This window comes from Rissa tridactyla, unplaced genomic scaffold, assembly GCF_028500815.1.
Source record: "Rissa tridactyla isolate bRisTri1 unplaced genomic scaffold, bRisTri1.patW.cur.20221130 scaffold_535, whole genome shotgun sequence".
Taxonomy (NCBI): domain Eukaryota; kingdom Metazoa; phylum Chordata; class Aves; order Charadriiformes; family Laridae; genus Rissa; species Rissa tridactyla.
In genome coordinates this window covers 1-20,540 of record NW_026529744.1, presented here as the reverse complement: position 1 = coordinate 20,540, position 20,540 = coordinate 1, and the positions used below count along the sequence as shown (strand labels likewise).

General features: G+C 59.3%; 1 protein-coding gene across 1 annotated transcript in view; it reads left to right on the top strand.

Annotated features, from left to right (window-relative positions):
• The window catches only part of BICRA (BRD4 interacting chromatin remodeling complex associated protein), a 29,830-nt gene extending 12,793 nt beyond the window's left edge, over positions 1-17,037 (top strand). The window contains 13 exon segments of the mRNA XM_054187643.1: positions 222-1,829; positions 1,831-2,193; positions 6,447-6,488; positions 6,490-6,640; positions 9,173-9,300; positions 9,835-9,948; positions 11,343-11,401; positions 11,522-11,670; positions 11,969-12,063; positions 13,177-13,279; positions 13,774-14,186; positions 14,188-14,834; positions 17,028-17,037. Coding sequence (XP_054043618.1) covers positions 222-1,829; positions 1,831-2,193; positions 6,447-6,488; positions 6,490-6,640; positions 9,173-9,300; positions 9,835-9,948; positions 11,343-11,401; positions 11,522-11,670; positions 11,969-12,063; positions 13,177-13,279; positions 13,774-14,186; positions 14,188-14,834; positions 17,028-17,037 — 3,882 coding nt within the window.
• Positions 17,038-20,540: the final 3,503 nt, after the last annotated feature.

Sequence of the window (20,540 nt, the reverse complement as noted above, 5' to 3'; positions counted from 1 at the left end):
CGTTTGGTGGCACCGCCTGCTCTCAAACGCCACCGCGCCTTCGTTAAGGCGCCGCAACCCTCTCGCCGCTGGAGGAGCGGAGGCGTTGGGCCACCACATCTGGGCGGCAGCTAGCCAAAGCGGTGGAGGGGTTGAGTGGAAGCTCTTTTTCCCGTCCCCCCCAACCCCGCGCCGCGCCGGAGCTCAATGTCGTCTTCTTTCTCCTCCCCCTTCCCTCCCAGCTGCACGTCCAGGAGTCCTCCGGCAACCACCTGAGCAGCGAGCAGAGCCAGCCCACCGCCAGCGTGGACCTGGACTTTTTAGAAGATGACATTTTGGGCTCCCCCGCCGGCGGCGGGCCCAACCTGCCCAACTCGGACCAACCCTGCGACATCCTCCAGCAGAGCCTGCAGGAGGCCAACATCACCGAGCAGACGTTGGAGGCCGAGGCCGAGCTGGACCTGGGCTCCTTCCAGCTTCCCACCCTCCAGCCGGTGGTGCAGACGGCGTCCGACGGCACCCCGCAGATCTTCTCCGGCGGGGCCGACCTCATCGGGCTGCAGCAACCCGCCGTCCTCACCCACCAGGCCTTGGTGCAGCAGCCGGTGGGAGCCGACGTGGTCAACAAGGCCATCAGCGTCCAGCCTTTCCTCCAGCAGGTCGGGCTGGGGAACGTCACCATCCAGCCCATCTCCAACCTGCAGGGTTTGCCCAACGGGAGCCCCGGCGGGACGCTGGGGATTGGGCCCATCCAGGTGGTGGGGCAACAAGTGATGGCCATCAACCAGTCGGCGCAGCAGATCATTGCCAAGCAGGTTCAGCCCTCCCAGGTGGCCACCATGCCCGTCGGCAGCTACATCACCCAGTCAGCGCCCGAGCAACAGCAGGTCACCCTGGCCTCCACGGGGGTCTCTCCGCAAAGTGCCGGTCTCGTCATCCAAAAGAACTTGCCCGCCGTGGCCACCACCACGCTCAACGGCAACTCCATGTTCGGCAGCGTGGCCGGCACTCAAGGCTCCCAGCCCCTCACCGTCACCTCCAACTTGAGCAGCCCTTTGGTGCAGGCCCAGAACGTCATCATCCACCGCACGCCCACCCCCATCCAACCCAAACCCGCCGGCGTCCTCCAGCAGAAGCTCTACCAGATCACCCCCAAACCCTTCGCCTCCAACAACGCCACCCTCACCATCCAGAACGAAGCTGCCCTGCAGCAGCAGAAGGCCCAGCAGAACCTCACCTTCATGGCCGGCAAACCCGGGCAGAACGTGGTCCTCTCGGGCTTCCCCCAGGGCCTCCCGGCCAACGTCTTCAAGCAGCCGCCGCCGCAGCAGCAGGCCCTCAGCAAGCCCATGAGCGTCCACTTGCTCAACCAGGGCAGCAGCATCGTCATCCCCGCTCAGCACGTCCCCCAGGCCATGCTGCAGGGCCAAAACCAGTTCCTCCTCCCCGGGCAACTGGCCGGCGCCTCCGCCGTCCAGATACCCCAACAGCTCTCGGCCTTGCAGGCCAACATGGGAGGGCAGATCTTGACCACCTCCCACCCCGCTGGCCAAGCCCATATCATAACTAGCCAAGGGCCGGGCGGACAGTTGATAACCAACCAAGCTTTGCCGGCCCAGATCCTCACCAACCAGAACATCGCCGGCCAGTTGAACCTGGGCCAGGTCCTCACCTCGCAGAACGCCCATGGCACCGCTCACATCCTCTCGGCTCCCATCCAGCTCCAACCCGGCCAAGTGGGGCAACCGGCTCTTTTCCAGATGCCCGTTTCGCTAGCCGGCAGCTTGACCACCCAGAGCCAACCTTCCGTGGCCGCTTCGTTAGGCCAAACGGGCCAAACGGTCATCCAGGGGGGTGACGTTGCCTAACCAGGTGGCCATGCTCAACGCCACCGAGAACCTGGGCCAGGCCGTCAGCATCCAGGCCTCCGCCGCCACCAGTAGCCAAAGCCCCGGCCTCGTCCAGCCCCAGCCTGCCTCGGGGGCCAACCTGCTGCCCAGTACGGACCAGTCCTCCATCCTCACCGTCCAAACCGCCTCCCAGCCCCCGGCTCCGCTCCAGCTCAACGTCCCGCCCCCGCCCTCCTCCCAGCAGCCCGTCGCTTCCCAGCCCAGTCCCAGTTTGGCTTCCAGCCCGGAAAAGATCATCCTGGGGCAAGCGGCCGCCGCCGGAGCCGTCATCAACCAGGACTCCATGCAGATGTTCCTCCAGCAGGTAAGTAGAGCCCCGGTGGCTGGTGGCCCCCGTCTTTGCAGCCCGTCGGGTGTTTGGAGGCCGGTGGGCTACCAAGAGCCGCTTTTGGGCTCGCTCTACACCCCGTATCCGCTGGAATCGCTCCTGCGGAGCTGTAATTCCGTCTTTTCCCCGCCGCGGGGCGATTCCTTGTAGACATTTAAACTCCAAGTTGCCCGGAGCAACGAGCCGATGGCGCGCGATCGGGTGCCACCACCTTGGGTTTGGAAGGAGAAGCTGGTGGCGGGTCCAGCCGGGCCACCAAAGCCACCACCGCGGCCACCTCCTCGGCGACGGCTTGGGTTGGACCTTGTCTTTTCCCGCTCAGGGTTTTTCCACCTTCGTTAGGGCTGGAAAATTAATCGGGCGGCTGTAGGGTGTCCGCGTCGGGGACTGGGTGGCACGAGGAGGGGGAGGCGGGGGCTGCGGGCGACTCTTCCGCTCCGAATTAGGGCGGAAAAGGGTTTGGTGACGTTTTTGGATGCCGGCTTGGAACCGCAGCGGGTTTCCTTCCTTCCGAAATTCCTATTCGTGGAGGCGGATACTGGTCCGTCAGCCAAAAAGTCCCGGAATTAGCGGGGAAAGGTGAGAAAAGCCACCTGGAAGTGGGGAAAAGCCTTCCTGGAAATAGGGAAAACCCTTCCTGGAAATGGGTAAAAGCCTCCTGGAAATGGGGAAAACCCTTCCTGGAAATGGGGAAAACCCTGGAAATGGGGAAAACCCTTCCTGGAAATGGGGAAAACCCTGGAAATAGGGAAAACCCTTCCTGGAAATAGGGAAAACCCTTCCTGGAAATGGGGAAAGGCTCCTGGAAATGGGGAAAACCCTCCTGGAAATGGGGAAAACCCTTCCTGGAAATGGGGAAGACCCTTCCTGGAAATGGAGAAAGGCTCCTGGAAATAGGGAAAACCTTCCTGGAAATAGGGAAAACCTTCCTGGAAACAGGGAAAACCCTCCTGGAAATGGGGAAAACCCTGGAAATAGGGAAAACCCTTCCTGGAAATGGGGAAAACCCTCCTGGAAGTGGGCAAAAGCCTCCTGGAAATGGGGAAGACCCTTCCTGGAAATGGAGAAAGGCTCCTGGAAATAGGGAAAACCTTCCTGGAAATGGGGAAAACCCTCCTGGAAGTGGGCGAAAGCCTCCTGGAAATGGGGAAAGGCTCCTGGAAATAGGGAAAAGCTTCCTGGAAAGGGGGAAGATCCTTCTGGAAATGGGGAAAAGCCTCCTGGAAATGGGGAAAGACTCCTGGAAATAGGGAAAAGCTTACTGGAAACAGGGAAAACTCTCTTGGAAATGGGGAAAACTTCCTGGAAATGAGAAAAACCCTCCTGGAACTAGGGAAAAGCCTTCCTGGAATTCGGGAACCCCCCTCCGGCCCTTGGGGGAAGGCGACGTGCCCCAGCTCCGTCGTTTTTTCTCTCCGTTTCCCATTTCTCACGGGTTTCGGTGCCGGGGAGGGTGTTAAATCCGCGTCGAAACGGTGCTTTTCCACCGGATTGTCCCTCGATCCGCCTTTGCGCTAATTAGTACCGCGGTTTTGTTAGCGGGATGAGGGGGGGGCCCGGTGCAAAGTCCTTTTCCCACCTCCAGAGAGAGCTCTTGGCCCGTCCCCGTCTCTCCCAACGGTGGAAAACGGGGTTTTCATGGGGAAAAAAACCCGATCCCGCCGGCGGAAAAACCCCGCTCCGGAGCGGCCTGGGCGGCCGTCGCACCATCTGCCTGGCTGGATTTTCATCCCGCTTTTAATTCCAGTGGATTTTCAGCCCTTTACGCCCCAAAAACCACAACCCCCCCCACCGCCCCTTCCACCATCCGTCCCTCCCAGCTCCGAGCTCCGGCTGCTCCCGCTCGCTTCCCGCTCACTAACCCCCGGAGCTGCTGCCTCCTCTTCCTCCTCCTCCTCTTCCTCCCCCTCCTCCTCTTCCTCTTCCTCTCCCTTCGCGCTCGCTACTTCGTTTGCGTCCCCCCCCCCCGCCCCCCCAAATTCTTTATATTTCCCTAATTCCGATAATCGAGGGATGTGGAGAGCGCAGCTCCCCGGCTGTTTAATTAACGGGGGACGCTTCGTTAGGGCCGTCCTCATTAAGCCCCCCCCCCGAGGCCGATGGCCGCTGACCCCCTGCCCAAGGGACGGAGGGGGGGGTGGGGGGGGAGCGGAACAGGCAGGGGGTGTCCCAGCACCGCTCCAGGCAGCGTTTTTTGGGGAAGAAAACTAGAAAACGCTTCTTCCCCCGGCTCCCGTGGGCTCGCCATCCCTCTGCCTGTGGCTACCCGGCCTCGGCTGAGGTGGCCACGGCCCGGACCCGCTTTTGGAAGCCCCGTTCCCCCCCTCCCCGCAGTCTCACCTTCTTCCCCCCCCCCCTCCAAAAAAAAATGCTTTTAAAAGCGACCTTGGGGACGGGAGCTGCCGGAAGGAGGGTCCTGGGGAGCAGCGGATGGTTTTGGGGGGGGGGAGGGGGGGCGCTTCGTTAGCGCAGGAGCTCCCCGAGGGCTGGATGAAGCCGCTGATCGATAAATAATCAATTAATCGATGAATCGGTAGTAATTAACCCCCCCTTCCTTCCTGAGCTCGGACTAACCTTCTTCCTCTTTCCTTCTCTGTTGCAGTTACCCGCGGGGCAGCAGAAGCTCCCTGGAGCCTCCCCGTCCCCTTCGCTGCCCCCCCCCCGCCCCGGGGGACGCCCCGCAGCTCCCGGCCGCCCACCTCTCCCAAATCCAGTCCCCCCACCCTTCCCGCCCCCCTTCCCAACCCCAGCCCCTCTCCCGACCCCCTTCCCGGCCCCATTCCCGACCCCCTTCCCAGCCCCAGACCCTCTCCCGACCCCCTTCCGAACCCCTCTCCCGCTCCTGCACCCCCCAGGCCCCCCCCGGGCCCGGTTTGTACGTCGTCCCCAACCAGTTGGCTTCCTCCCCTCTCGGGGGGGGGCAGCACCCCCTGCGCCCCCCCTCCCAGCCCCAAACGCCTTTCCAACAGGCCGAAGCCGCCCCCCCCCTCCCAGCTTCAGGTCCAGCTCCCGGCTCCGGCGGAGGTCCAGCATTCCCAGTCCCCCCATTTCCAGCTCCAGTTTGGCCCCCCCCAAGGGCAGATCAAACCCCCCACCCCCACCCACGCCCTCCACCTGACGGGGGAGCCCCCCCGTGGCTTCCCCCTCGCCCCCAACCAGTTCCCGACCCCCCCGGCCCTCCCCAGCCCCGCTCCTCAGCAGAAGCAAATACTGGACAGGTTCCAGCAGGTAAAATTTTAAGGACCATTAAGGGTTTTCACCAGGGGGGGCGGAGGGGGGGGGGACAACAAAAAAGAAAGAGGTGGGGTTTGCATGGGAAAACACAGCCCTCCCCGGCCCCCGACCTCCCGACGTGGGGATTAAAGTCCAAACGGGAAGCGAAATGCAGCTGGTGTGTCGTGTCCCCTCCCCCGGCGACGATGGGGGGGGTTGTGGTGCCGCTCCCTCCCCGCAGCCCCCTTGGGTTTTTTCCCGCGGGGGGGGGGCACGGTTTAGAGTCCGTTTTTGCCGCCTGTTTCGTACTTTAAAGTATGGTGTTGCCGGCGGGGTGGAGCGGGGGGGTCGCGTCTCCCACCGGCGCCGTTTATATCTCGGTTTGGAAATAATAAGATCAGAAAGCGTTTGCGGCGACAGGAATAAAAACGTGGCCCCCCCACACTGTGACATGTGTCCCCCCCCATCCCGGGACCCCTCCGGCCCGGGGAAGGGGTGGGATCTTGCCGGAATCGCTCGTTAACAGAACGGGGGGGGCGGGGGGGGGGACCAGCTAACATTAATTTCTAAAATTAATCTGTAATTACTTCTTTTCACTTCAGGGCGGGGGGGGGGGACGACGACCAACTAAAATTAATTTCTAAAATTAATCTGTAATTATTTCTTTTCTATTCACTTTGGGGGGGGGGTGAAAAAGGCGCTGGGTTTATTTCGCTGCGTCTTAATTCGAAGCAAACTCCCACGAAAGACACAATTTGCCTTTTTTCCTGAGCGTGGGGGCCCTTTCCCGGGGTTCGGAGGTGGGGGATGGACGGGGGGGTGGACGGGGGCGCTCGGCGGGCTCCTATTTTCCAGGCCCCGCGTCCCTTTCCCGGTGCTGGGGGGGTTGGGACAGGCTGGAAGCGGTGGAGCGAGCGCTTCCTTCCCCCCTCCCCGACCGGCGCCGCTTGCGGGTGAAAAACCGACGCTTTTAGGGCCCGTTTTCACCTTTTGGGTTATTTCTGTTTCTCCTGCAGGTGCCGCAGGGGATCATCCTGCAGCCCAAGCAGCAGCCGCCCCCCCCCCAGCAGCCAGGCCTCCCCCGCCCTCGCCCCCTTCGGCAGCACAGCCCCCCCCGGCCTGCTCAGCGGGCAGGCGACGGCGGCGACGGCGGCGACGGTGACGGCCGCCCCCGGACACACGCCCGCCGCCATCCCACCCTCCACCGCAGGTTGGTGCCCACCGAGCCCCGGCAGGGGATCCCGGACCACGGGGACCGGGGACACGGGGATCCCGGGGATGCAGGGATCGGGGACATGGGGATCCCGGACCGCGGGGATTGGGGATCCTGGGGATGCAGGGATCGGGGACACAGGGATCCTGGACCACAGGGATCGGGGACACGGGGATCCCGGGGATGCAGGGATCGGGGACACGGGGATCCCGGACCGCGGGGATCAGGGACACGGGGATCCCGGGGATGCAGGGATCAGGGACACGGGGATCCCGGACCGCGGGGATCGGGGATCCGGGGGATGCAGGGATCGGGGACACAGGGATCCCGGACCACAGGGATCGGGGACACGGGGATCCCGGGGATGCAGGGATCGGGGACAGAGGGATCCCAGACCACAGGGATTGGGGACACGGGGATCCCGGGGATGCAGGGATCGGGGACACGGGGATCCCGGACCGCAGGGATCGGGGATCCTGGGGATGCAGGGATCGGGGACACGGGGATCCCGGACCACAGGGATTGGGGACACGGGGATCCCGGGGATGCAGGGATCGGGGACACGGGGATCCCGGACCGCAGGGATCGGGGATCCTGGGGATGCAGGGATCGGGGACACAGGGATCCCGGACCGCAGGGATCGGGGATCCCGGGGATCCCAAACCAACGGGGATTGGATACGTGAGGATCCTGGACCGTGGGGATTGGGGACATGGGGATCCCAAACCAACGGGGATTGGATACGTGGGGATCCCGGACCGCGGGAATCGGGAACACGGGGATCCCAAACCAACGGGGATTGGATACATGCGGATCCCGGACTGCAGGGATCGGGAACACGGGGATCCTGAACCGTGGGGATCGGGGACATGGGGATCCCAGACCATCGGGATTGGGTACACGGAGATCCCAGACCGCAGGGATCGGGGACATGGGGATCCTGATCCGTGGGGATCGGGGACATGGGGATCCCGGACCGCGGGGATCGGGAACACGAGGATCCCAGACTGCAGGGATCAGGTGCATGGGGATCCCGGGTATATGGGGATCCTGGACTGTGGGGATCAGGGACACAGGGATCCCGGGGACACGGGGATCGAGGACACGGGGATCCCGGGGACATGGGGATCCCAGACCGCAGGGATTCTGGACCATGAGGATCAGGTACACAGGGATCCCGAACCACGGGGATTGGGTACATAGGGATCCCGAACCCACAGGGATCCCAAACCCATGGGCATCAGGTACACGGGGATCCCTGAACCCATGGGGATCGGGTACACAGGGATCCCGAACCGCGGGGATCGGGTACACAGGGATCCCGAACTGTGGGGATCAGGTAAACGGGGATCAAAACCTACAGGGATCTGGTCCGTGGGTGTCCCAAACCCACAGGGATCTGGTCCATGGGGATCCCAAACTACGGGGATCCCGAACTGCAGGGATCTGGTCCACAGGGATCCCGAACCGTGGGAATTGGGTACACGGGGATCCCAAACGCACGGATCTGGTCCATGGGGATCCCAAATGGTGGGGATCAGGTACACGGGTGTCCCAAACTGCGGGGATCCCAAACCCGCGGGGATCTGGCACACGGGGATCCTGAAGCACAGGGATCAGGTACATGGGCACCCCAAACCCCCAGGGGTCTGGTACACGGGTGTCCCAAACCACGGGGATCCCAAACCACGGGGATCCCAAACCACAGGGATCGGGTACATGGGGATCCTGAACCCACGGGGATCCCAAACTGCGGGGATCTGGAACACGGGTGTCCCAAACCAGGAAGGTCTGGTACATGTGGATCCCAAACCATGGGGATGCCGGGCCACGGGTGTCCCAAACCACGGGGACTTCAGCACACGGGGATCCCAGTACGCAGGGATCCCAAACCATGGAGATCCCGGCACATGGGCATCCCAAACCACGAGGCCCCGGCACACCAGGATCCCAAACCACGAGGATCCCAAACCACAAGGATCCCAGCACATGGGGATCCCAAACCACAGGGATCCCAAACCACGAGGATCTCGGCACACAGGCATCCCAAACCACAGGGATCCCAAACCATGAGGATCCTGGCACACAGGCATCCCAAACCACAGGGATCCCAAACCACGAGGATCCCAAACCACAAGGATCCCAGCACACAGGGCTCCCAAGCCACAGGGATCCCAAACCACGAGGATCCCAAACCACAAGGATCCCGGCACACAGGCATCCCAAACCACGAGGATCCCAAACCACAGGGATCCCAAACCACGAGGATCCCGGCACACAGGCATCCTAAACCACGAGGATCCCAAACCACAGGGATCCCAAACCACAAGGATCCCAAACCACAGGGATCCTGGCGCACGGGGATCCCGGCACACGGGGATCCCAAACCACAAGGATCCCGGTGCACTCATTTTTTTCGGCTAAAACCTGTCCCTTGGGCTGAGAAGTGCTGGGGGAACCCAGGGAGTTGTTATTCCTCATTTAGTCTCCAATTTCAGGATAAATCCCGTCGGTTTTGGCATTTTCCAGGTATTACCGCCCCCGTTCCCGCCGAGACGAAAACCTTCTCCGGCGTCTCCACACCGATTCCCGCCGGGAAAGGGGCCGCAGCCCCGGGGAAGGCGGGAACGCCGCTCGCCATACAGCAGCCCGTTCAGGTGAGGAAGGCATTTCCCCCCCCCCCCCCCCGCCCCCAGTTTCCCATTTTATTCCAAAATTTTCCACCTTGGGAGGAAAAAAAACTGTCCACGTTCCGCTTTTTTTTATCCAAAAGGAAGAATTAATGTCCAAAAGGGGTTTTTTTTTGTCACATTTTTAAAGTGCTGCAAAACTAAAGCTGGTAGAAAATGACCCATTCTCACCAAAATTAATGATTTGGGGGGGGAGGGGGAGGGCGCTTCTTCCACCTCTTCCGGAGAATCGATCCCTCAGCGATGATTTAACAGGATTCCGTGGGGATTTTGGGAAGTAAAAACCGGAATAATTCCAATTTTATGCAAAAAAACCTTCAAATCGGGCGACGAGGAAGCCGCCCCCGTGCTCTTTCCGCCCTCAACCGCCGTTGTCTTGGCCGGCTTTTTCGGGGCGATTCATGGTTATTTGATAAAATCGCTTGGGAATACTAAATAATGCTGGTTTTGTGATTTTTTTGGGGGTGGGTTTTTTTTTGGGGGGTTTTGTTTTTCCCGCAGACGAAGCCGGGTGTGATCAGTTCCGTCCTGGGCAAGGGGCCGCTGCAGATCCAGGTGGTGGGGAAGGGGCTGCCGCAGCTCGTGCCCTCGCTCCCCGGCCAAGGCCAGCAGCTGGTGAGTTCGTCCCCGTCCCCGGGGGGGGGAAAAGCCGGGGGGGAACGTGCCTTTTTTTTTTCCCCCTCCTCCCGGAGCTTTTCCAGGTTTTTGGGGCGTATTTTTTCCCGGCGGAGGAAGCGTCTCGTGGGGACGGCGCGAGGGCCGGAGGCCGTCGGGTTCGGCCGGTGAAGGAAACGAGATTCCCCCGCCTCCTTCGTTGGTGCGCGGGAACTCGAAATACACCGAAATTTAAACGTTAATTGGGAGATTTGTGTGGAAAAGTGAAAAATATGAGGGATTCTGGTGTGTATCGGTCGATTTATAGATGGTGGAGAACTAGACGGGGATTTCGAATACGCCTTTGTCCGGGCAGAGCTCTTCCTCCAGGGTGACAGCCCGTGGCCGTCCCCGCTTTCTCCTTTTCCCCCCCAATTCTAAACCAGTTTGATCCATTTGCCTCCTGCCCTGGGCCTCCCCGCTTCCCCGCCCCCAAAAGAGGAGGAATCGCCCCCAAAAGAGGAGGAATCACCCCCAAAAGAGGAGGAATCCCCCCAAAAGGGGAAGAATCGCCCCCAAAAGAGGAGGAATCCACCCCAAAAGAGGAGGAATCCCCCCAAAAGGGGAAGAATCGCCCCCAAAAGAGGAGGAATCCCCCCCAAAAGAGGAGGAATCCCCCCAAAAGGGGAAGAATCGCCCCCAAAAGAGGAGGAATTGCCCCAAAAGAGGAGGAATCCCCCCCCGAAAGAGGAGGAATCGCCCCAAAAGAGGAGGAGTTGCCCCCAAAAGAGGAGGAATGCCCCCAAAAGAGGAGGAATCCCCCCAAAAGGGGAAGAATCGCCCCCAAAAGAGGAGGAATCGCCCCAAAAGAGGAAGAGTTGCACCCAAAAGAGGAGGAATGCCCCCAAAAGGGGAGGAATCCTCCCAAAAGAGGAGGAATCACCCCCCGAAAGAGGAGGAATCGCCCCCAAAAGAGGAGGAATCCCCCCCAAAAGGGGAAGAATTGCCCCCAAAAGAGGAGGAATCCCACCCAAAAGAGGAGGAATGCCCCCAAAAGAGGAGGAATCACCCCCAAAAGAGGAGGAATCCCCCCCTGAAAGAGCAGTTGCACCCAAAAGGGGAGGAATCCCACCCAAAAGAGGAGGAATCGCCCCCAAAAGAGGAGAAATCCCCCCCAAAGAGGAGGACTTGCTCCCAAAAGAGGAGGACTCCCCCCAAAAGGGGAGGAATCCCACCCAAAAGAGGAGGACTCCCCCCAAAAGAGGAGGAATACCCCTGAAAAGAGAAGGAATCCCCCCCCAAAAGCAGGCATCCCCCCCCCAAAAAGAGGAGGAATCCCCCTGAAAAGAGGGGGGATCCCCCCGGCGCGGGCCGGCCTCCCCCCTCACCCCCCCTCTCCTCTCCTCTCCCCCCAGTACGATGGCAAACTGGGGCTGAAGAAGGCCCCCCAGCTCCAGCCCAGCAAGGAAGCCTGGTGAGTCCCGCGCCAAAATCCCAACCCCCCTCTGCCCCCCCGGCTCTCGTTTCCCGCTGGAAACGGGCAGGTTTTATTTTCCTTGATGTTTTTCCCGGCGTTTTTCCTCTTTCCGTGCAGTTTCCTGGAGCAGCTGCACAAGCAGCAGGGCGCCGTGCTGCACCCTGACTACAAAACCGCCTTCCGCTCCTTCGACGACGCCCTGCAGCGCCTCCTGCCCTACCACGTCTACCAGGGCGTGCTCCCCTCCGCCCAGGACTACCGCAAGGGTGAGTCCTCCCGCCCCGCCGGCACCTTTTCAACCAAAAAAAGTGGCTTTTTAGCGCTTTAAAAAAAAAAAAAAAAAAACCCCATCATCCCCGAGACAACGTATTGTCGGAGGTTTTCCGCCGGGATGGGCCGAAGTCCCATCGAAGCTTTGAGAAATGCTTAAAACGAACCTTAGCGGGTTCCTAACGATCCCAACGCTTAAAAATGACCCCCCAAGAGGGGCTCCCCCTGCCCCGGCTGACAAAATTCCTAATAAAGAGCCGGAAACTCTTCTGTTCTCCCTCCTCTTCCTCGCAGTGGATGAAGAGTTCGAGGCGGTGTCCACCCAGCTCCTCAAGCGCACCCAAGCGATGCTCAACAAATACCGGCTGCTGCTCTTGGAGGAGTCGCGGGTGAGTCACGGGGGCTGCAATCCCGGTTCCGTCTCCGAGGGTCCGTCCTGGGGTCAATGGAGATGGGGATGTTTTTCTCTCCCTGCCCTCGGCTGGGGGTTGGGGTGGGATGGGATGGGATGGGATGGGATGGGATGAGTTGAGTTGAGTTGAGTTGGGTTGGGATGGGATGGGCTGGGCTGGGTTGGGTTGGGTTGGGTTGGGTTGGGAGGAGTTGGGTTGGATTGGGATGGGATGGGTTGGGTTGGGATGGGATGAGTTGGGAGGGGTTGAGATGGGATGGGTTGGGCTGGGATGGGTTGGGTTGGGATGGGATGGGTTGGGTTGGGTTGGGATGGGTTGGGAGGGGTTGAGTTGGGATGGGATGGGTTGGGAGGGGTTGAGTTGGGATGGGATGGGTTGGGTTGGGATGGGATGGGGTTGAGTTGGGATGGGTTGAGTTGGGTTGGGATGAGTTGGGAGGAGTTGGTATGGGTTGGGATGGGTTGGGTTGGGATGGGATGGGATGGGGTTGAGTTGGGATGGGTTGAGTTGGGATGGGTTGAGTTGGGTTGGGATGAGTTGGGAGGAGTTGGTATGGGTTGGGATGGGATGGGATGGGATGAGTTGGGATGGGATGGGGTTGAGTTGGGATGGGATGGGTTGAGTTGGGATGAGTTGGGTTGAGTTGGGTCCAGTTGAGTTGAGTCGGGTCAAGTTGGGTTGAGTTGAGTTGGGTCGGGTCGAGTTGGGTCATGTTCAGTTGGGTCAGGTTGAGTTGGGTTGGGTCAGGTTGGATCGAGTTGAGTTGGGTTGAGTCAAGTTGGGTCACGTTGAGTTGAGTTGGGTTGGGTTGAGTTGAGTTGGGTCATGTTCAGTTGGGTCACATTGAGATGAGTTGGGTCGAGTTGGGTCGGGTCGAGTTGGGTTGGGTCCAGTCGAGTTGGGTTGGGTTGGGTCCAGTTGGGTTGGGTTGGGTTGGGTTGAGTTGGAAATCTTCAGTCTTCCTTGTGTTTAGCCATCTCCAATCCTCGTTGAGTTGCTCGTAAGGGACGGGGAAGGGAGAAATCCCATGGGGACGTGTAACGGCAGCCGCTCTTCCTCCCCATCCCCCCTCCCCCTCCTCCTCCTCAGCGAGTCAGCCCCTCCGCGGAGATGGTGATGATCGACCGCATGTTCATCCAGGAGGAGAAGACCATGTTGGCGCTCGACAAGCAGCTGGCCAAGGAGAAACCAGGTGGGAGACCAATTATCGCTATTTTTTATCCCCCTTTTTGCACCCGCGTCCTGGGGGTTTTTGGAGGGTTTTAGAGCTCTCCGTACCCCGCCCTGCGCTGGGCGGCCCCTTCCGGCGGGGATTTTGGGGTGGGGGGGCGGTGGGGGGGGGAAACCCTGTTGAAAATCGGAGCGAAGGTTGACGTTGGGGAGCTCGGAGGCCCAAAATCTTGGATTTCTGGCGAAAGGCGGGCGGGGTTTGGCCTTGGTGGGGGGGCGGGGAAAGGGGGGCGTTTTCCCGGGGGGGCAGGTAATAAAGGGAGAAATTTCCTCCAAAGGCGGGGGGGGCTGGGGAGGGAAAGGCAGAAAACGGGCAACTTTGAAAAATAGCTATTTTGAGCTGAGGTGGTTACGATGATGGTAACGAGAAGACGAGGAAGACGAGGAAGAAACGGGAGTTAAATTGGGCAAAAGAAGGAGGGTTTGGGCGCTCACGCTGCCGTCTTTCCCTTCCAGACGAGTACGTCTCCTCTTCCTCCCGCTCGCAGAACCTCTGCTCCTCTTCCTCCTCCGCCTCCTCCTCCTCCTCCTCCTCCTCCTCAGCGGCCCCGGCCGTCCCGCCGGCCCCCGAGAGCCTGAAGTCGCCCCCGGTTCCTCCGGTTCCCCCCCTCCACCCCACCAAGCTGGTGATCAAGCACAGCGGGGGGTCCCCCTCGGTCACCTGGGCCAAGGCGGCGACGACGACGGCGACGGCGGCGCCCCCCGTCCCCGAGGGGGACGAGGACGCTCTGCCCTCCCGCAGCAAACCCCCCATCAAGACCTACGAGGCCCGGAGCCGCATCGGCCTCAAGCTGAAGATCAAACAGGAGGCGGGGCTGAGCAAGGTGGTCCACAACACGGCGCTGGATCCCGTCCACCACCCCCCGCCGCCCCCCCGTCTCCCGCCTCCCCAAGGCCTCCGACCCCCACGCCGCCGCCGCCACCATGAACGGCACCGTCGACCACGTCCCCCCCGAGAAGAAACCCCCCGTCACCTACTGCCGCCTCCCCCTGAGGAAAACCTACCGGGAGAACGTGGAGGCCTCGACGGCGGGGGAGAAAAGCGCCCCAGCCAAGGGAAACCCCCCCCCCAAGTGCGACAGACCCCCCAACGCCAAGGGGGAGGAGGGGGCGCGGGGCGGCGCGGCCGCCCCCAGGGGCCAGGAGGAGCCTCCGGCACCCGGCGCCGAGAAGAACCGACCGGAGGAAGGTTCCAAACTCCTCTTCTTCGCCGCCAAAGCCGAGGAAGACTCCGCCGGCGGGCTGATGAAGGAGCTGGCGGAGGCGGAGGATGAGTTTTACGGGGGGGTGATCAAACCCGACCCCCCCGACGTAAGCTCGGGGCCGGAACTGACTTGGGGGGTTGTACCTTTGCCCCCCGCCAAACGTCGGCGCTCGGAATCTTCGGAGGCCATGGACAACGCCAGCTTCTCCAGCGACAGCCCCCAGGACGACTCCCTCACCGAGCACCTCCAGAGCGCCATCGACAGCATCCTCAACCTCCAGCAACCCCCCGGGGGGCCCCCCGGCCTCCCCCGGCAACCCCCGCCCCCCCCCCCCACCTTCTTCTTCTTCTTCTTCTTCTTCTTCTTCTTCTTCTTCTTCTTCTTCTTCTTCCTCCCCTTTCCCTCCTCCTCCTCCTCCTCCCCTCCCCCCCCCCCACGGAACCCTGCCGACCCAACCACAACGGCGGCCTCGGCGCCAGGACGTTGAACAGATAACGCCGACGCCGCGCTCGCCAGAGACCCTGCGCGTGCGTGTGCGTGTGCGTCCCCCCCCCCTCCCCTCCACCCCCCCCCACACACCGCGGTATCGAAAAATTGGAGGGGGGTGGGGGGGTTTTATTCCCCCCCCCTCCCCCCCCCCTTCTCTTCCTTTTCCCCAAAGAGGTCGATTCCGGAGAGGTTTTGGGGTGAAAAAAGCGGCGAACGGTGAGGACGGATTTGACGCGCGTGCCCCCCCCTTCCCCCCCCCGCCCCCGACACACACCCTGAATGTGGGGGGGGGGGCTGTCCCCAAATTGTGTGTGGGGGGGGTGTCCCCAAATTGGGGGGGGTCGTCCCTGAACCACGAAGGAGGGAAAGTCCCCGAGTTGTGCGGGGGGGGGGGGGGGTGTGTGTCCCCAAACCCCCGTGGGGGGTCCCCAAATTGGGGGCGGGCTGTCCCCAAACCCCCCGGGGGGAGTCCCCAAATTGGGGGGGGGGGGAAACAGTCCCTGAACCCCCGGGGGGGGTTGTCCCCGAATTGTTGGGGTTGTCCCTCAACTGTGGGGGGGGGGGCGGGGTGTCCCCAAATTGTTGGTGGGGGGGGTCCCCAAACCCCCGCGGGGGGGGGGTGAGGGGGGGAGGCCCCCCCCCCCCGGCTGTTCTCATCCCTGTGAGTTCCGATTCTGTAACAAAGAACACGAATATTTGGGTTATTGGCTCCTTCCCCCCCCCCCCCCCCCAAATCCCCCCCCCAAATCATAAGGCACCGGTTTCCGCCCCCCCCAAAAAAAAGAAAAAAACCCACAAAAAAACCCGGGATTTTTTAATTAATCTTTGGCTTTTTTTTAAGTTATTTCAGATTGAGACCCCCCCCACCCCCACACCCCCCCCCACCCCCCACCCGCGGCGGAAAACGGGGGAAAAAAAACCCCAAATTAGAGCAAGGCAAAAGAAAAAGGGTAAAAAGGGCCGAGGGGGGGGGGGCAGGGAAGGTGGGGGGGGCGTTTGCTTCCGAAAAAGCCAGAAATCAGGATTTTGGGGGCGGTTTTTCCCTTTTTGGGTTGTTTTTTTTTCCTTTTTTTTAATGTTTTCCCTTTTTTAAATTTTTTCCCCTTTTTTTATTTTTTCCCTTTTTTTATTTTTTCCCCTTTTTTATTTTTTCCCCTTTTTTTGATTTCTTCCCTTTTTTCGGTTTTTCCCCCCTTTTTTTTTCCCTTTTTTTGTTTTTTTCCACTTTTTTTTGTGGATTTTCCCTTCCCCCCTTTTTTTTTTATTTCCCCCCTTTTTCTTGGGTTTTTTTTCCTCCCTTTTTTGTGTTTTCCCCCTTTTTTGTCCCCCCCCTTTTCCCGTTTTCCCCCCCCTTTTTTTATCCCCCCCCCCTTTTTTATCCCCCCCCTTTTTTTATTCCCCCCCTTTTTTTATTTTTCCCTTTTATTTAATTTTCCCTTTTTTTTAGTTTCCCCTTTTTTTAGTTTCCCCCTTTTTTGTCCCCCCCCCCTTTTTTTTATTTTCCCTCTTTTTTATTATTTTTCCCCATTTTTTTTTATTTTCCCTCTTTTTTTTTTTAATTTCCCCCTTCTTTTATTTTTCCCCTTTTGGTGGTTTTTTACCCCCTTTTGTTTTTTTTCCCCCCTTTTTTTATCCCTTTTCCCCCCTTTTTTTTTAGTTTTTTCCCCCTTTCCGGTTTTTTTTTTCCTTTTTTTTATTTTTCCCCCCTTTTTCTTTATTCCCCCTTTTTTTTAAACCCCCCCTCGTTTTTTATTCCCCCTTTTCCTCCCTTTTTTTTGTTTTTTTTTTTCCCTCTTTTTGGTTTTTCCCCCCCTTTTTTGCCCCCCCCCTTTTTTTATTTTTCCCTTTTTTTCATTATTTTTACCCATTTTTTCCCCCGCGGTGTCCCCGCCCCCCCGCCCCCCCGATTTTGGGGCCAAACGCTGCCGATGGGGGCAGGGACCGCGCAACGCCCCAAAAAGCCTCATTTTGGCCCCTTTTGCCCCATTTCGCTCTTTTTTTCCCCCGTTTCGGAAGCGCCGCCTGAGAGAGGGGGGAGGAGAAACAGGGACGGGAACCCCCGAACCCCCCCGAACCCCCCAAAAAAACGCCGCAAAACTGACATTTCCAGGCAGAGCCCCCCCCCCCCCCCCCCCCCGGTGGGATTTATTCTGTTGGGACTTTTTTTGGGTGAAAAAACTTGGGAAAAGGGCAAATCGGGGGGGCGGGGCTGGCCGCCCCCCCCGGCACTCGCTGGCGTTAGTTCCCCCCCGCCGTCGCTGCCAGCGGTTTGCCAAGAAAAACCCATAAATCGCCTTTTTTTTGGGTGTTTTTTTTGGGGGGGGGGGGGGCCTGGGAACACCCCCCCCCTCACCCCCCCCCACCCCCAAAATCCCGCTTTTTCAACCCAAAAACCCCCCAAATCCCTCTTTATTTCAGGAAGGGGGGAAAAATAGCACAACCCCCCCCCCCCTCCCCCCCCCCCAGTCCCCTTTTGCTCCCAAATGGAGCAATTTTGGGGCCCCCCCCCAAAAAATGGCGGGGGGATTATTATTTTTATTATTATTATTTTTACAGTGATTTTTATTTCCTTTTTTTGGGGGGGGGGGGGGGGGGGGGGGCGGGGGGGGGCGTGAGAAGGGACGGCGAAGCCCGGCCTCAAATCCTGGGCCTTTTTTTTGGGGGGGGGGGCGGGGGGGGGGGGTTTATATAAATATATATTAAAAAAAAAAAAATGGATACGAAATTGTCGGGATTTTTATTACTTTATTTTTTCATTTACCAGCGATTTTTTGGGGGGGGTTTTGCCGTTTTTTAAACACACACACACCCCCCCCCCTCCCCCCCCGGAAAAAAAAAAACAAAAAGCAGCGCCCGGTCGGGGGCTTTTCCCCCCCTCCTTGTTTTTCCCAAAAACCCAATTTTTCACCCCAAAAAAGGCCTTGGGGGGGGTGGGGGAAGTGATGATGATGGGGGGGGTCAGTTCTCCACACACCCCCCCCCCCCGCCAATTTTGGGGTGAACCCCCCCGATTTGGCCAGCGGGAGGGTTTTTTAACCCTTTTCTGCCCCGTTTTCGTACGTATTTTGGGGGGGAATTTGGGGGGAATTGGTTAAAATTGGTTAAATCCTGGATTTTTTGCGGGCGGGGGGGGGGGAAGGTAAAATATGGGTGGCCCCCCCAAAAAAAATTGCCCCCCCCCTCCCCCCCCCCCCTCGCCCCCCGCCGTTGGAAATATAGTACTATAAAATAATTTTGTACTGTATTTATTGTGTATAACGGATTTTTTAAGAAAAAAAAAAAAAAAAGAAAAAAAATGACCAAAAACCAGGAATTCTGTAATTTCCGTGATTCCGCGGGGCAGGAAAAACCGCCAAAAAACCAACCGCCACCTGCCCCCCCCCAGCACCTGGCACCGGGACCCACGGCGCGGCCGGTGAGTGGGGCTGGGGGGGCCGGGACCCATGCCCGACCCACAGGTGGGGCTGGGGGGGGCGGGGGATAGGGGGCACGGAGCCTGACCCACAAGTGGGGTTGGGGGTATAGAGGACACGGGACCCACGTCCTGACCCACAAGTGGGGCTGGGAGGCTCAGAGGGGCCACAGGACCCACATCCTGACCCACAAGTGGGGCTGGGGGGGGATAGGGGGCACGGAGCCTGACCCACAAGTGGGGTTGGGGGTATAGAGGACACGGGACCCACATCCTGACCCACAAGTGGGGCTGGGAGGCTCAGAGGGGCCACGGGACCCACATCCCGACCCACAAGTGGGGCTGGGGGGGGATAGGGGGCACGGAGCCTGACCCACAAGTGGCGTTGGAGGGGGATAGAGGACACGGGACCCACATCCTGACCCACAAGTGGGGCTGGGAGGCTCAGAGGGGCCACGGGACCCACATCCCGACCCACAAGTGGGGTTGGGGGTCTGGAGGACATGACCTGGGATCCTGCTGTGACCCACAAGTGGGGTTTGGGGGGGATAGGGGACACAGAGCCTGACCCACAAGTGGGGTTGGGGGGTCTCGGGGAGGTGACCTGGGACCCTGCTGTGACCCACAAGTGGGGTTGGGGGGTCTCAGGACCTGCCCCACACATCCTGCCCCACAAGGGCTGTTGGGGGTCTCGGGGGAGGAGCCGCGGGACCCGGATCCCGACCCACAAGTGGGGTTGGGGGGTCCCTGCCCCACAAGTGGGGCATCGGGGGGGGGGGGGGGGGGGGGGACGGGACACACACACGCACAGAGCCGCCCCCCCCAACCCCTTCATTAACGTTTTAATTAATTAAATTCAGCCTTTAGGGCTCCGAGCCCCCGCCCCGCCGATAATTTATGCGGCGTTATGCTAATTTTATGCTAATTAATGCTAATGAGGACCACGCCCCGCCCCCCCGGCCACCGCCCCGGGACGGGCCGGGTTTGATTTTTTTTTTATTATTTTTTTTTTTTTCCCCTCCCGTAAAAACACCCGAAAAAAGGGGGAAAAAGGAAGAAAAAAACCGCAACAAACGGCTTCGGCCGCCGGCGGCGACCCCCCCCGGCCCCCCCCGCTCTTTTTTTGGGGTGAAAAAGGCTGAAAAAGGGCAAAAATCCACACACAACCCCCCCCCGGCGCTGCCCCGGGGCGGCGGAAAAAACCCAAAACAACTTTTTTTTTTTTTTTTTTTTTTGCCTTAAATTTTTCATTTTTTGCCTCTTTTTTTTATAATTTTTCGCTCCGCTTTTTTTTCATTTTTCATTTTTGCCTCCGGTTTTTGTCGCTTTTGCCGCTTCTTTTTTTTTTTAGGTTTTTCCCTCAATTTTGGGACTTTTGGGCTCCATTTTCCAGCCTCCCCCCCCCGTCGTCCCCCCCGAGGAGAAAATCCCAAAACGCCCTTTTTTCCCCTCAATTTCTCCCCCCCCCCCTCAATTTTCCAGCCTTTTCTCCCCCCCCCCAAGAATAAACCCCAAAACCCCCTTTTTGGGCCTCAAATTATTTTTTTATTATTATTTTTTAATTTTTTTTTTTTTTTTAATTTTTGCTCATTTCCATTTTCCCGACTCAATTTCCCCCCTCCTCCCCCCCCCCGGGAAGAAAACCCCCCAAACCCTCTTTTTTCCCCCAAAAAAAAAAAACCCTTTTAACCCCCCAAGAAGAAAACCCCAAAACCCCCTTTCCCCCCCCAAAAAAAACCTTTTTCTAAACTTCCCCCCCCAAAACCACCCCAAAACCCCTTTTCCCCCCCCCAAAACCCTTTAACCCCCCCAAGAAAACCTTCCCCCCCAAAAAAAAAATCTTTCAACCCCCCAAAAACCTTCCCCCCCCAAAAAAAACTTCCCCCAAAGAAAACCTTTTTAACCCCCCCAAAAAAAACCCCAAACCCCTTTTCCCCCCCCCCAAAAAAAAAACCCTTTTAAAACTTCTCCCTCTAAAAAACCAAACTTCCCCCCCCCAAAAATACCCTTTTAACCCCCCTTGAAAAAAAAAATCCCCCCCAAAAACACTTTTAAAACTCCCCCCCCAAAGAAAAACCTTCCCCCCCAAGAAAAACACCCCAAAACCCCTTTTCCCC